Source organism: Notothenia rossii (assembly GCF_949606895.1).
Source record: "Notothenia rossii genome assembly, chromosome: 3".
Lineage (NCBI taxonomy): Eukaryota > Metazoa > Chordata > Actinopteri > Perciformes > Nototheniidae > Notothenia > Notothenia rossii.
The window spans coordinates 93,919,097-93,935,233 of record NC_136901.1 but is presented as its reverse complement, the minus strand read 5'-3'; the positions used below and the strand labels follow the sequence as shown (position 1 = coordinate 93,935,233).

The 16,137-nt window shown below is 41.3% G+C and overlaps 1 protein-coding gene across 2 annotated transcripts in view; it reads right to left on the bottom strand.

Annotated features, from left to right (window-relative positions):
- Window positions 1-16,137, bottom strand: part of pde6a (phosphodiesterase 6A, cGMP-specific, rod, alpha) — a 66,302-nt gene that overhangs the window by 25,023 nt on the left and 25,142 nt on the right. The window contains exons 1-9 of one of the 2 annotated variants that reach the window (XM_079671599.1): window positions 15,706-15,761; window positions 15,245-15,394; window positions 14,290-14,433; window positions 12,502-12,567; window positions 11,445-11,591; window positions 7,769-7,876; window positions 5,597-5,706; window positions 3,796-3,883; window positions 1,408-1,508 (exon numbers count right to left, since the gene is read on the bottom strand). In XM_079671599.1, coding sequence (XP_079527725.1) covers window positions 1,408-1,508; window positions 3,796-3,883; window positions 5,597-5,706; window positions 7,769-7,876; window positions 11,445-11,591; window positions 12,502-12,567; window positions 14,290-14,433; window positions 15,245-15,394; window positions 15,706-15,753 — 962 coding nt within the window. In that variant the 5' untranslated portion in view covers window positions 15,754-15,761. Of the gene's footprint in view, window positions 1-1,407; window positions 1,509-3,795; window positions 3,884-5,596; window positions 5,707-7,768; window positions 7,877-11,444; window positions 11,592-12,501; window positions 12,568-14,289; window positions 14,434-15,244; window positions 15,395-15,705; window positions 15,762-16,137 lie in introns of those variants that run through there. The other variant, XM_079671600.1, reaches the window with a different exon arrangement.

The following is a 16,137-nucleotide window of genomic DNA, read 5'->3' as shown; positions in this document are numbered from 1 at the left end:
ATGTAGAAGAGACATGAAGAAGAGGGGACACATGGTGATGTAGAAGAGACATGAAGAAGAGGGGACACATGTTGATGTAGAAGAGACATGAAGAAGAGGGGACACATGTTGATGTAGAAGAGACATGAGGAAGAGGGGACACATGTTGATGTAGAAGAGACATGAGGAAGAGGGGACACATGTTGATGTAGAAGAGACATGAAGAAGAGGGGACACATGTTGATGTAGGAGAGACATGAAGAAGAGGGGACACATGTTGATGTAGAAGAGACATGAAGAAGAGGGGACACATGTTGATGTAGGAGAGACATGAAGAAGAGGGGACACATGTTGATGTAGAAGAGACATGGAGAAGAGGGGATACATGTTGATGTAGAAGAGACATGAAGAAGAGGGGACACATGTTGATGTAGAAGAGACATGGAGAAGAGGGGACACGTGTTGATGTAGGAGAGACATGAAGAAGAGGGGACACATGTTGATGTAGGAGAGACATGAAGAAGAGGGGACACATGTTGATGTAGAAGAGACATGGAGAAGAGGGGATACATGTTGATGTAGAAGAGACATGAAGAAGAGGGGACACATGTTGATGTAGAAGAGACATGAAGAAGAGGGGACACATGTTGATGTAGAAGAGACATGGAGAAGAGGGGACACGTGTTGATGAAGAAGAGACATGAAGAAGAGGGGAAACATGTTGATGTAGAAGAGACATGGAGAAGAGGGGACACATGTTGATGTAGAGACATGAAGAAGAGGGGACACATGTTGATGAAGAAGAGACATGGAGAAGAGGGGACACATGTTGATGTAGAGACATGAAGAAGAGGGGACACATGTTGATGTAGAAGAGACATGAAGAAGAGGGGAAACATGTTGATGTAGAAGAGACATGGAGAAGAGGGGATACATGTTGATGTAGGAGAGACATGAAGAAGAGGGGACACATGTTGATGTAGAAGAGACATGGAGAAGAGGGGACACATGTTGATGTAGAAGAGACATGAAGAAGAGGGGACACATGTTGATGTAGAAGAGACATGTAGAAGAGGGGACACATGTTGATGTAGAAGAGACATGGAGAAGAGGGGACACATGTTGATGTAGAAGAGACATGAAGAAGAGGGGACACATGTTGATGAAGAAGAGACATGTAGAAGAGGGGACACATGTTGATGTAGAAGAGACATGGAGAAGAGGGGACACATGTTGATGTAGGAGAGACATGGAGAAGAGGGGACACATGTTGATGAAGAAGAGACATGAAGAAGAGGGGACACATATTGATGAAGAAGAGACATGGAGAAGAGGGGACACATGTTGATGTAGAAGAGACATGGAAAGAGGGTTTTGCATGATAGGAGACCTTTAAAAAAACGGTGTTAATGTTTTAGCTGAACTCACTTGAAGTAGAGGGCCAGGTCGGTGGCGATGATGGCGATGTCCATCAGGTGGATCACCGTGTCGTGCTGCCGGCGGCTCAGATTCTGATAGATGTTCAGCGACTGAAACACGAGAGGAGGTCAGAAAGATAAAAAACAGGAACTAGGATAGCAGGTATCTGAGGAGAGGATAGGTGCTGGCTGCAAGGGGTGCACACCTTTCAATGTATTTGAACTGTAACTTTAATTCATGTACCTTTGTTATTCATGTTTTATTACCTTTGCTTTTAAAAGCCATGTTATAATATGTTTCTTAATGCTCTTAATGTCTTTCATTTTTGTAAAGCACTTTGAATTGCCAAACTTAGTTCCCAGTACTTAGTTCATCAGTACTGATCGCGTTCACACCGGAATAAGTCCCTGGGGGTGGATTAGGCAAATGAGCCGCTGACGTCACTTCTTCTTCTTCTGCTTTGGGTTTACTGGCAGGCTGCAAACAACTTCACGGCGTATACTGCCACCCGGAGTCCCCGGCTGGAAGTCCCCGGAGTTGGGGACTGGCTTCAGTAGAAGCTGCTGGGACTCCCAGCAGCTTCTACTGAAGCCTTCCGAGTAAATCGCCAGAACGCCGACACCTCCTCATCTCCACCGCTCCCATGTTTTGTTTTTTGTGTTGCCATAAGTTAGTCTCTCTGCGTTGGTGCGCTGGGCTAATGCTAATAATGCTAATGCTAATAATGCTAATGCTAATAATGCTAATGCTAATAATGCTAATGCCAGCAAATAAAATGGCGGCTTCATAAAACTTTTTCGAGTTTTACGGGGCGTGGTTTGCAATCCGCCCAGCCAATCAGAAATGGGAACCTTTTTCTCCCAGGAAAGTGAAAAGGGGGGAAAAGGTTCTCATGAACTAAGTTCTAGTTCCGTATTTTTTTGGTGTGAACGCAACATTTCAAGAACTATCAGAACTAAACGGTAAAAGTACTCCGGTGTGAACGTGCCTCTTGTGTTGAAAGGTGCAATATAAATAAATAAACTTGCCTTGCTTTATGTTTAGTTTACTGTAAATTGTTATTTCTTGTATATCTTTCTACTTTTTAAAGGCTGTTTTATTTCTATTTGAGATGTTCACATTTTGGAATTGTTTATTTTCACTCTTTTCATTTCTACATAATGTGCAATGCCTCGTCTTCCATGCTGCTGCAACGCAAACATTTCCCAAATTGGGATCAATAAAGTACATCTTATCTTCTCTTATGAGAGGAAGGCAAGAGAAGTCTCAAACAGGCCTTCAACTTTGATTGATTGACACGTTAGTTTAGCTGCTATAGGCTGAGACTGTCGGGGGACACCTTCCTTCTTCCTTCTCTCTGTCTGTACCTGTGTTCTCTCATGTTCCCAATAACCCAGCTTCCCCCAAATTTATTTTTGGTGTCTATCTACGCCGGGATCCTGAGTCGTGGCTGAACCTGTCTCTGCCTGACTCTCATCATACTACTTCCCTGATGGCTCCCACAGGATTGTTGACATCCTCGTGGATTCATCTTCTTATTACAGAAACATGGATTTCCTAACATTCGGTCTATACGCTGTAAAATGTATTATCTCTTTGATTTACACACGGCATCTACTGCACGTCTGTCCGTCCTGGGGGAGGGATCCCTCCTCTGTTGCTCTCCCTGAGGTTTCTCCCATGTTCCCCTTTAAACTGTGGGTTTTCTCTGGAAGTGTTTCCTTGTACGATGTGAGGGTCTAAGGACAGAGGGTCTAAGGACAGAGGGTCTAAGGACAGAGGGTGTCGTATTGTCATTCTGATATTCTGTAAAAACTGTGTTGGGCCTTACAAATACACTTTGATTGATTGATTGATTGATTGATTGTTTGATTGATTGATTGTTTGATTGATTGATTGTTTGATTGATTGGTTGATTGGGTGATTGATTGGTTGATTGATTTGTTGATTGGTTGATTGATTGGTTGATTGATTGATTTGTTGATTGGTTGATTGATTGATTGATTGATTGATTGATTGATTGTGAATTGACGAATAAGTACGGAATGCTAAAAACATGTTTCTGAATCGTGTGTCGTTTTTCAAAACTGAGGACATGCACTTCTGTACTGGACTGTATTTAGAAATGTTAAAGTGCATAGCTTTACATCGTACAGGTGTTAATGTGTCCTGTCATTATGAATGTGCATCTTATTCTATTTTACTATAGGTAACATCTCCTGCATTACTTAGGCACATCAGTCTTTCACTATTTCTTATATTTTCATTGTTTTATGTCATGTGTGTGTTGCATTGTTGCATGAGCCTTGGACTTAATATGTTCATTGCCATATCTACACTTATAGCTAATGTGCATACGATGATGCATGCTTATAATTGAATTTAATCGCAGCGTACTTCATCTCTCAGCAGAGTCTTTCCAAACTCCAGGTGGTGTCTTTCCAAGATGGAGGAGCCGTGAAGCTTCGCCAGGGGATTACCAGACCTGACACACACACACACACACACACACACACACACACACACACACACACACACACACACACACACACACACACACACACACACACACACACACACACACACACACACACACACACACACACACACACACACACACACACACACACACACACACACAATGGGGAGGTTACACTGTGATAAATCTTGCGTGTTTCACACATGGGGGGCCTGGCTCTCATTATCTCATCCATCAGCTGGAGGAGGATCTGGAATCTGCTCCTTGATGTTCTCAGTGAGCGACGTTACCTCCACACACTGATCTGAGGTCAGGAGGAGGGGCTGCTGTCAGCTGGAGGCCATTAAACGCTATCCAAGAATATAACCAAACTGTCCAAGAAACGGGGTCAAAGCAGGGCGAAAACAAATGAATAAAAGCTAGTATTTAATATCTAGCTTGAAGTGAATATTTCTGCAATGTCCTCGTTGTTTTGAGTTTGAATCTTTACGGTTTTGGTCTCTGGATGAAAGCTTCCGCTAAATGTAATGTAATGTACAATGAAAGCTAACTGTCCCTTGCTTGTTAAGTGGCTAGCTTGCGTTTGTTGTGTCGTGCTAGCTAGACTCGAGATTCAAAGGTTTTATTTGTCAAAGGAGGGGGGGGGGGGGAAATCTATAAAAGCATGATGTTGTTATTTATAGTAGCTGTCTCGTGAGGTTTGTTGTTGTTGATTAATGTATTCACAGTATGGTCCGCCTGCTAACGGGGTTTCCACATTACCACAGGCGGTCGGCTTGAGACAGTAACAATCTATTCATTAATGTTATCACTGCCTTCTTATTCAATACCTTGAATGTGTACTTATTTGATTTGATGTTATTGAAATGTGCTTTATTTAAAAAGTAAGTCGAGTAATTTTTGTGTTTTATCTGAACCGTCTCAAATGTCTCCTGTCTGATTCTGGAGCTTGAAGTCTCTGATGATAAATGTTGGGGAAATCCTGAATGTCCTCTTCCAATATCAGAGTGACCTGACAACAAAGATCAAGCAGGGAACGAATGATTATTAAAAATAAGTATTCAGAAAAAGTCAGAATTTTGAAATTATGAGAAAAAGTCAGTATTTTGAGAAAAAGTCTTAACTTTGAGGAAAAAGTCTGCATTTTAAAATATTGAGAAAAAGTCCCTATTTGAAATTTTGAGAAAAAGTCAGTATTTTGAGAAAAAGTCAGTATTTTGAGAAAAAAACAGTATTTTGAGAAAAAGTCTGAATTTTGAGGAAAAAGTCTGAATTTTGAGATTTATTCAGAAAAAGTTTGAGATTTTATTCAGAAAAGTCTGAATTTTGAGGAAAAAGTCTACACTTTGAGATTCTGAGAAAAAGTCAGTATTTTGACATTTTGAGAAAAAAAATCGGTATTTTGAGGAAAAAGTCTGAATTTTGAGATTTTGAGAAAAAGTCAGTATTTTGAGGAAAAAATCAGTATTTTGACATTTAAAAAAAAAATCTGAATTTTGAGGAAAAAGTCTGAATTTTTAGATTTTGAGAAAAGTCTTAATTTTGAGAAAAAATGTTGATTTTGAAAACAATTCAGTATTTGGAGATTTTATTCAGAAAAAGTCTGAATTTTGGATTGTTATGAGAAAGTCTGAATAGTTGGATCCTGATATTGGAGAACAAGCCGGGGGCCAGTGAGCTCTTTATAACAATAACCCCCCCCCCCCCCCCCCCCCTCACTTCATCTGGTAGAGGTTGTTGGTTCCTCGGTGGTCGATGTCGTGGCAGAGGCCGGCCGTCACCATGGCCATACACTCCAGATCTGTGAAGTACCGCTTCAGATCGCCCGTCTGTCAACAACAACAACAACAACAACAACATTTTAGATTTTTTTAATAAATGTTTTTATACATTGAAAGTTTTTTTTATTTTGCTTCTCTTTGTTATAATTATTATTAGAATTATAAATATCGTTTGTTTAGTTTCTAACATATTCAATAATTTCCACCTGTCCTATTTGAACAAACTCCTCCAACAGTTCTCATCGGATCAACTTTAAAATTGGTCAGTACCATCTAAAGATCTTGAAGATCAAAAGCTAACTCAATCTTTACCCCACATCGAACGCCCTAGCCGTGGCATGGCGGTGAAAATGAATACGCTCACTTTATTTTGCACTGTTTCATTTGCTGATAACAATGTACATTTCCACGCTGTTGGACAAATCTCTGCTCCTGACATTAAAATCATAATCACTGCTTTCCTTATTGATGAGCAGTTACAGGCAACACTGACTCACTTCTCTTTGACACACTTCATTATCTCCTTACAGAGGGAGGGAGGAGGTAAGGATGTTAGGATGTTACTGTAGGATGTTACAGGCAACACTGACTCACTTCTCTTTTACACACTTCATTGTCTCCTTACAGAGGGAGGGAGGAGGTAAGGATGTTAGGATGTTACTGTAGGATGTTACAGGCAACACTGACTCACTTCTCTTTTACACACTTCATTATCTCACTACAGAGGGAGGGAGGAGGTAAGGATGTTAGGATGTTACTGTAGGATGTTACAGGCAACACTGACTCACTTCTCTTTTACACACTTCATTATCTCACTACAGAGGGAGGGAGGAGGTAAGGATGTTAGGATGTTACTGTAGGATGTTACAGGCAACACTGACTCACTTCTCTTTGACACACTTCATTATCTCCTTACAGAGGGAGGGAGGAGGTAAGGATGTTAGGATGTTACTGTAGGATGTTACAGGCAACACTGACTCACTTCTCTTTTACACACTTCATTATCTCCTTACAGAGGGAGGGAGGAGGTAAGGATGTTAGGATGTTACTGTAGGATGTTACAGGCAACACTGACTCACTTCTCTTTGACACACTTCATTATCTCCTTACAGAGGGAGGGAGGAGGTAAGGATGTTAGGATGTTACTGTAGGATGTTACAGGCAACACTGACTCACTTCTCTTTTACACACTTCATTATCTCCTTACAGAGGGAGGGAGGAGGTAAGGATGTTAGGATGTTACTGTAGGATGTTACAGGCAACACTGACTCACTTCTCTTTGACACACTTCATTATCTCCTTACAGAGGGAGGACGAGGAGAAATCAGGGTTATCACTTTGAACTAGAGAAGGACGTGTCGGTTGTGAGGATTGATGAGGGTTTAGGGAGAAGGATGTTAGGATGTTAGGATGTTAGGATGTAAGGATGTTAGGATGTTAGGATGTAAGGATGTAAGGATGTTAGGATGTTAGGATGTTAGGATGTTAGGATGTAAGGATGTAAGGATGTAAATATGTAAGGAGGTAAGGATGTAAGGATGTTAGGATGTTAGGATGTAAGGATGTTAGGATGTAAGGAGGTAAGGATGTTAGGATGTAAGGATGTAAGGAGGTAAGGATGTTAGGATGTAAGGGATGTTAGGATGTTAGGATGTTAGGATGTAAGGAGGTTAGGATGTTAGGAGGTTAGGATGTTAGGATGTAAGGATGTTAGGATGTTGGGATGTTATGATGTTAGGATGTTAGGATGTAAGGATGTTAGGATGCTAGGATTTTAGGATGTTAGGATGTAAGGATGTAAGGATGTAGTGAGAGGTAAGGATGTAAGGAGGTAAGGATGTTAGGATGTAAAGATGTAAAGATGTAAGGAGGTAAGGATGTAAGGAGGTAAGGATGTTAGGATGTAAGGATGTAAGGAGGTAAGGATGTTAGGATGTAAGGATGTAAGGATGTAAGGATGTAAGGATGTAAGGATGTAAGGAGGTAAGGATGTAAGGATGTTAGGATGTAAAGATGTAAAGATGTAAAGATGTAAGGTGTTAAGGATGTAAGGAGGTAAGGAGGTAAGGATGTAAGGATGTAGTGAGAGGTAGTGACTGATCTGCCTCACCATCAGCAGGGTGAACATGGTCTGTCCCACGTTGAAGCCGTGTCTCCAGTTGTGGTAGGTGATCTTCCTGTAGCCTTTACTCAGGGAGTAGATGAACCTCACCAGCGCCTGCACACACACACATTTATGTTTACGTTAATATGAGGGAAAGATGTATCGTTTCTCAGCCACACCAATAACCCTCACTTCACTAACTGTATCCCTAGAATCCTGAAGACACTGGATACAAACTGCTTTATTAACAGAATTCATATGAAAACAAGATCACGCTTCATTTGAATTCCTTTTGTGTCCTCAGGCCGTTGGATTGACTTCCAGACAAATTGTACTGTGATTTGGTTTCTGGTTATTATTCTGCAGTTCTTAGTTCTCTCACGTCGTCATTTTGAGTGTGCTGTTGTTCAAGCTTCTGATCACTTGTTGGAACTTCTGGTTAGACCATTACTGCTATGACTTCGTGTCGCCAGCTTTATCAACCTTTACTTCCCAAAGAAACAGCTTTAAGCCTTCAATGATTGGCGATGAATAGATGGGTAGAGCTAATCTAATCTTGCTAAATAGGGAGAAAGCAACATAGCTAGGCTCTAAAATGTTAATGTTCATTTAGGCCTTGTGTTACGGCTGCTGTTTCTGTCTGCTCGTTAATCATTCTGGGATTGTTTGCAGCTGTGTGCGTGTGATATGTAAATGAGCTGTGTGGTTGCCCCGACGTCATTGGCTGTCATCTCCTGGTCCGCCTCTGAAGATGGTGATTGGATTGACGTCATCCAATCGCAGTGCACAGCCGGAGCACACCTGCTGGGGAGGAGTACAAAGGCTGGGGACAACTGACATTCTGGAGGCTCTGTTGAGGAACAGACGCCTCTCGCTATTTGCTCTTCGTGCTGGGGGTTAACTTGTGTGGACCGTGTTATTGTGATAAGCAGTATTGTTGTGATTAGATGTGCTTAGATTAGTTTAGTATTGTTTGACTGTTGTCCTAGCTGTGTTTTCTTACAGCCTTCCTTTCCTAGTTGTACCACTTTTATATTGAGGTTTTGTTTCCTTCTTTATTTAGTGTGTGAGTATTTAGTTTCCCTGTAGCCTATGCGTTTACACTCACTGTTTAGAGTCCTCCCTTAGTTTGGTTGCCCATTTAAACTTGCGCCCTTGTGTCCTCTTTTGTTTATGTAAACCGTTGTTTTGGCAATTTGTTTGTTTCAGGCTGCTTGCCTGCCATTTTGTTGACCAGCTGTTTAAAATAAGCCGCTTATAATTATACCAATTCCAATCTGGTTGTGTTGCTTCCCTCTGATTCCCCTAGCCCAGAAGGGAACGTAATACCTTGTAACTAATTCACCAGCAGTTATTAATGGTATGATCTAGCTTGAAGTGAATATATCTGCACTTTCCTTGTTCAGAGTTTTAATCTGTATGATTGCTGTCACTTTGGACAAACACGTCAGCTAAATGATATGTAATGTAGGTCTGCAGGTCTCCTGATCTCAAGGGACAATTTGGATAAATAAAGGTTTGAAAATGTAATGTGCAATAAAAAGCTAACTTTCCCTTTCTTATTAAGTGGGTAGCTTATGTTCGTGGCTTGCTAGACTCAAGACTCAAATGTCTTATTTGTCATGTTGACATTAAATTAAGCTTAAAAGCTAGCAATGAACATCTGAAGTCCTTCCTGCCAACATACAATATACCCAAAAACATAAAGAAACATGGAAGTGAAGTCAAACACAGCAATAGTGATACAACTATACTAGTAAAACGCATAAGGACTCAGACTTTAAGAAAAAACACTGAAAGTAAAATAACTACTGTACCCTGTAATGATATATGTGTAACAATAAAAGCTGTGAAGGCTCCTTCCCTTATAGCCTTGTTTTGCTCATTAGCGCTGGAGGCTGAAGGCCATCTCTATCAAGCTTTGCAACACAGAATAGTTGAGTTAGCCTGCGATGCTAACTCATTGCTTTATAAATACTACCCCCAGGCTAAAAGAGCTAAGGGAAATTTCAAACCGGCAAAACCCTGGAAAATATGACAGCAGATGATGAGGCTGAGTCCGAGGCTAAATCCCCCGAGAGTAAAACCAACACTGGGCTGAAAGCTGCTGCTGAATGTGCATCGCCTTTATAAGAAATTAAACACATTTTTAGGGCAATAAGAAGGGCAGTGTGCATCTCATGGCCCTGGGTTAACAATGTGTGAGAGGGGGCTACATGTTCCCAGGGTCAACTCTTACCCAAGGGCTAAAGATAACATAGCTCACCTTTAAGAACATGCAGTTTGAAAAACTCATAAATCTACTGTTGTTATGGCTCCAACCATCCGTTTAATGTGATAGGGAATTATTTATTCGGCCCTGTACTCCGTTTAAATTATATTTGAGAGTTTATAGCCTTGTGAGAGACGTGACTCCTGGTGTGAAGAGGCAGGCCCTTTCGTTGTGTTGCGGTTTCAACCACTGCAGATATGACCCTAACCCTAACCCATAATTCAAATCCGTAATTTTAACTAGTACATATTGATGAATTCAAAATGATCTGAATAGCACCACCATGTGGAATTTTAAATGTTTTAATAATCGCAAGTTGCCCGGACCTAACCATGTTCCTAAATCCCCCCATCTTACGAAAGTTCCCCAGACGTGAATGGGAAATAACCAACTTTCCAAAAATGTTTGGAGAGGCCGGAATGAGTTGTGGAAAATCAGGCCTTTTGAGTCGGAAATGCCGGCGTTCCCTAGGCCGTTCCCTTGCACTTAACCTGACCCTAACCTAACCTAACCCTAACCTAACCTAACCTAACCCTACCCTAACCTAACCCTACCCTAACCTAACCTAACCTAACCCTACCCTAACCTGACCCTAACCTAACCTAACCTGACCCTAACCTAACCTAACCTAACCTAACCCTACCCTAACCTGACCCTAACCTAACCTAACCTGACCCTAACCTAACCTAACCTAACCCTAACCTAACCCTAACCTAACCCTAACCTAACCCTAACCTGACCCTAACCTAACCTAACCCTACCCTACCCTAACCTGACCCTAACCTAACCTAACCTAACCTAACCTAACCTAACCTAACCTAACCCTAACCTAACCCTACCCTAACCTAACCTAACCCTACCCTAACCTGACCCTAACCTAACCTAACCTAACCTAACCTAACCCTACCCTAACCTAACCTAACCCTAACTTAACCTAACCCTAACCCAGATGGGTGACTGCTTTTCCGAAAAAACAGCCATAAAACCATATTTTCCTTGGGTAATAACAGGACAGACTGGACGCAGAGAGTCAGAAAGCAGTTTGTTCATCTTATCAGGTGGACACTGTATCTCCCTGGAGCGCATCACTCTCTGCTAGGGACAGAACTGGCAGTATCTTGTCGTAAAATGTTGATTATTCTCCTAATAAAACTTAAATATCGAGGAGATAAACTCAAGAGTTAGTTGCTCCTGCCATAACCTCCAATAAGTCCTCAGTGTCTGACATCAATTCAAAGATCTCCTACTTGTGTTCCAGCTCCAATTTCATCCCATAATGGTTGCAAAATGTCTGAAAGGAGATTCCAACTTCATAAATTAGAACTCGTTTGCCATTGCAACCCTTGAACAGGTTCATCACAGAGTTTCATTGTGCAAAAAACCTAAGCGACAAATGAAACATGCACTCACCTCTCTGGGAATGTGGAACTTGTCCACCACTTTGAGTTCGTAGTACATCTTGATTCCACACTTCACCAGCTCCAGTTCAGTGTGGTGATAATCGTAGAAGTGGAACTCAAACAGCTCCACCTTCTTAGAGTCAGGCAGGACCTCCGACTGAGGACAAATAATAGAAATGGAGAAATTAATATTAAAGCATGAAACCCGTGAGAACCCGAAAAGAAGGCCGTTATTCGGATCTAACGAAGAGTACTGTGGATAATTGATTTTGTTTGAGAGTTTATTTGATGATACCTGGAAAGAGTTTTTGTGGATTTACTTGTTGGACTATGATCTGTCTGTAACTTTTGGAGTGGTGCAAGAATGAGTCCTAAATCCTGACATTGTAGCACTTCCTGCCCCCTGGACTGGAGGTCAATGGTTTTCTGAATGTGTTTTTGGTTGTTAGCCTGAAATAAGACCTGTGGTTGGTAACACAAGCTGAAGAGATTTTTATTCCACGACTTAAAATACGTCAGTAAATACCCCACTGGTGGATTAAAAAAATGGTGGTTGCTAACAATTGTCTAAATGAGACGACTAAACGCCATCGCGGCCAACATTAGCAGCCTTTAGCTTAGCGGTGGTGACGTGAAGTCATGTGACCGTGCTGTAGTTCCTTTATAGCCCAACATTAGCAGCCTTTAGCTTAGCGGTGGTGACGTGAAGTCATGTGACCGTGCTGTAGTTCCTTTATAGCCCAACATTAGCAGCCTTTAGCTTAGCGGTGGTGACGTGAAGTCATGTGACCGTGCTGTAGTTCCTTTATAGCCCAACATTAGCCACCCGTAGCTTAGCGGTGGTGACGTGAAGTCATGTGACCGTGCTGTAGTTCCTTTATAGCTCAACATTAGCCACCTTTAGCTTAGCGGTGGTGACGTGAAGTCATGTGACCGTGCTGTAGTTCCTTTATAGCCTTTTTACTTCAATGCTTGCTATTTTAATTCATGAACCCTTTGTAGGGTTTAACATCAAACCTCTTCCCTGTTTGTTGTTTACCAGGATCTCAGTGTTTGTTGTTGTTTACCAGGATCTCCTGCAGCTCCTCCTCCTGACACTCGTCCGGTTCCTTCGCCCATCTCTCTCTGGTGTTCTGCAGAAACACAGCAATATGACCTTGGATGAAATGGTTTGGCATCAATCAGCTGATCTGAGGTCACAGAAGGTCGTCCCTCTCTGTCTCTCCGTCTCCGCTGACGAATCACCCTTTAGAAAATCTGACAGCTTATTTCACTTTATAAATGAAGCTCATCTCCTGTTTGTATCATATCAACCGACACGTGGAACAGACCGGTGTTCTTCTGTCTTATCACTGGATAAAGCGTTTTTTACTTTAAAATCAAAAACCTGATGATCCTTATTTCAGAATAAGGAAATGTACGGCGCTGCAGCAGCTGGTGTACCAGAGGTCGCGTTAACCGAATATTTTCCGTCTATGACAGATTTCTTTTAACAATGACGGAAAAATCTGAAAGCAGTCCATCATTTTGACAGATTAGAACAAACTCGGATCAGCGCCAAAGTTTCCCCGCAGCGAGGCTCCGTGGTTATGCCGTGTTATGCATGCCCTCCAAAAAGGAAATGATATTATTTCCAAACCTAACTTTGCCGAACAAATCAGTGAAATGTCTGTGAGCCTTACGCTCTACGTGCTCCCGCGAGGTGCAGTGGGCATGCATAACACGGCACTAACAGCTCATGAGGGCGCGACCCCCACCCCTGTTGACAGTTCACGAGCGTGCTCTCTCTCCCCCCCCCCCCCCATCGTCAGAGTCGTGGGAAGGCCGACGGGTTGTTACAACCTCTGCGCAACCTCTGGCTGGTACAGTGCAATATAAAAGGCAAAGGAGAAAGAGTACATTTATATATAAAATCAAAAAGGCAAGTTATTAAAATATATATAAACAAATAAGCAAAAACAAACAAGTAGACCCTCAAGAAGTAAAGAAAATGTACAGTATTTGTATTGCCTGTATAAAGTATTAAAGGAACCGCTAACATTTAAAAATTGAATATAAAATGTAATACAAATAATTCACTAGTTGCAAATAGAAATCTTTAATTAGAATTACATTTCAACATAACAACAATTAAAAGCTATATTTTATGCCCCGTTGTCAACTTAAAACCATCCTATTATATTTTCAACACTTACTGTAACAGAGTATGATTTGTACAAATGATCAACTTTAAATATGATAATGTTTATGTTTGTGTGGATTTGTTTCCTTGTTGTGATTTACTTTTTCGTCAAAACATCAGTTTGTATTCAAGGCTAAAAAGTACAGAAAAAGGAAATGTTTGGAAAGTTCAAGTGATGCAGCCGGTGCAGACGGTTTCTTTATATCAGCCTTTGAGTGTTTGGTGGAAGCATTAATTTATTATTCCATTTTATTTCAATCTATTTTTATAAATACTGCTATATTTGTAAGCACCATGACATCAGGTCAGATTCCTCGTACGTGTCAACCTGCCTGGAAATAAACCTGTTTCTGATTTATTATTTATTTATTGATGTTTTTATTTTGTATTTATTTACCGACCAGGACGTGTTGGATCTCGTCCGTGCGGCACTTGACGTGGTACAGCACCATGTCTTGTATAAATGACGAACTTTAAATATGATAATGTTTATGTTTGTGTGGATTTGTTTCTTTTACTTTTTTGTCAAAAACATCAGTTTGTATTCTCAGCTAAAAGCATCTGTGTAATGTAAAGATGGGAAGTTGAAGTAATGCCATTGAGTGTGTCTGAGGAGAAGATTTGGTGGAAGCATTCATTTATTATTTACGTATCGATGTATTTCTTTACTGACCAGGACGTGTTGGATCTCGTCCTTGCGGCACTTGACGTGGTACAGCACCATGTCCTGGAAGATGTCCTTCCTGTTCTCCAGTTTGTTCAGTTTGTCGTACGTATCGGTGTTCAGCACCGACCAGCCCAGGAACTGAGTCAGAGACTGGGGACATTACAGGAGAAGTAATCAGATTACATCATGAGCAGGATCACAGTGTTATTAAAACCCTAAAAAGATCATATTGTGTTTGTTGTAAAAGGATCAGATGCTTTCTCTTCTCTGTAAGCTGTTCTGTTCTGTGGGATAATACTCTAAGTGTGAATCTATACGCCTACTTCCTGTTTTCACTTCCTTTCCTTCATATGTTCTGTTTTTAATTCAGCAGGTGAACCTATATGTTCATCAAATAGTGTGTGAGCTTTCTTGTTTTTTTTAAACTGTAGTCTGTGCTCATGTGTTTCAGTGTTACTGCGTGAATCTGCTTCATGAAAGGCAGGTTTTCATATAAATAAAATCATTTCTGATCCTAAATATCTTGTTTTTTTCTTTCCTAAAATTAAAACCCTGGTTATATTTTAGTGACAAGATAAAAAAATCGTTCCTCTGTTTTTCTGGGAGCATTTGAAACTGTCGTGTTGTGTGTTTTAATCCTGAGCTGAGGGACTTGAGCAGAGAGCCTCGGGGCGCAGAGATAAATAATGCAGACGCTCTGAATGGACCCAGTGTATTTATAAACCAATGACTCACACAAACACACACACACACACACACACACACACACACACACACACACACACACACACACACACACACACACACACACACACACACACACACACACACACACACACACACACACACACACACACACACACACACACACACACACACACACACACACACACACACACACACACACACACACACACACACACACACACACACACACACACACACACATATATAAACGCACCTCCATCAGTGTTTCATCCTGCTCATCAAAGGGTTTCCCATCTTTCCGGTTATAGAACGTTGCCACGCCCACTATCTCCTCTTTCTTGTTGACGATGGGCAGAGACAAGACGTTCTTAATGGTCCAGCCCGACTCGTCCAGAGGCTCTTTCTGCACACACACACACACACACACACACACACACACACACACACACACACACACACACACACACACACACACACACACACACACACACACACACACACACACACACACACACACACACACACACACACACACACACACACACACACACACACACACACACACACACAAAGTATTTGTACTCCACTACTTCCCATCTCTGATCAGATTGAATTTCTTGCTCTTTGCCCCTCTCCTCTCCTGCATCCTTCAAAACTGGCTCGTCTTTGATTAACTTTCCTCCATAAACGCTTCAAGCAAAGACTCTCCATTACCCACAATCCCCGGCTGTTTCTGACCCTCCTGTACAGAGGGTCATCCATTGAGTCCCTTCAGGGTGAAGCTGAGGAGGACGGCTCGTGGCGTGGCCTTCTACATTCTGAGGGAATATGAGATAATCAATAATTCACAAACTGACCCTAAATATGAACAGATCGTGTAACAGCAGCAGTTGCTGAAATTAATTGGCTGCTCTCTAAAGTTATCACACGGGTTAAATATTTGGATGTGTAGCTTGGATTTTAAAGGAGAAAGAACTACATGAAATACTGTGTAGCTAAAGGATCATTATGTGGATAAATAACAACTTCAGAGGTGCTTCATGTTTGGTAAGTAGAGTTATTAACAACAGTTATTTTATACCCAGCTATATTAAACTTTCTACTTAAGATGAAGTCAATTTAAGTTACCCTATTTCATAAAAATGC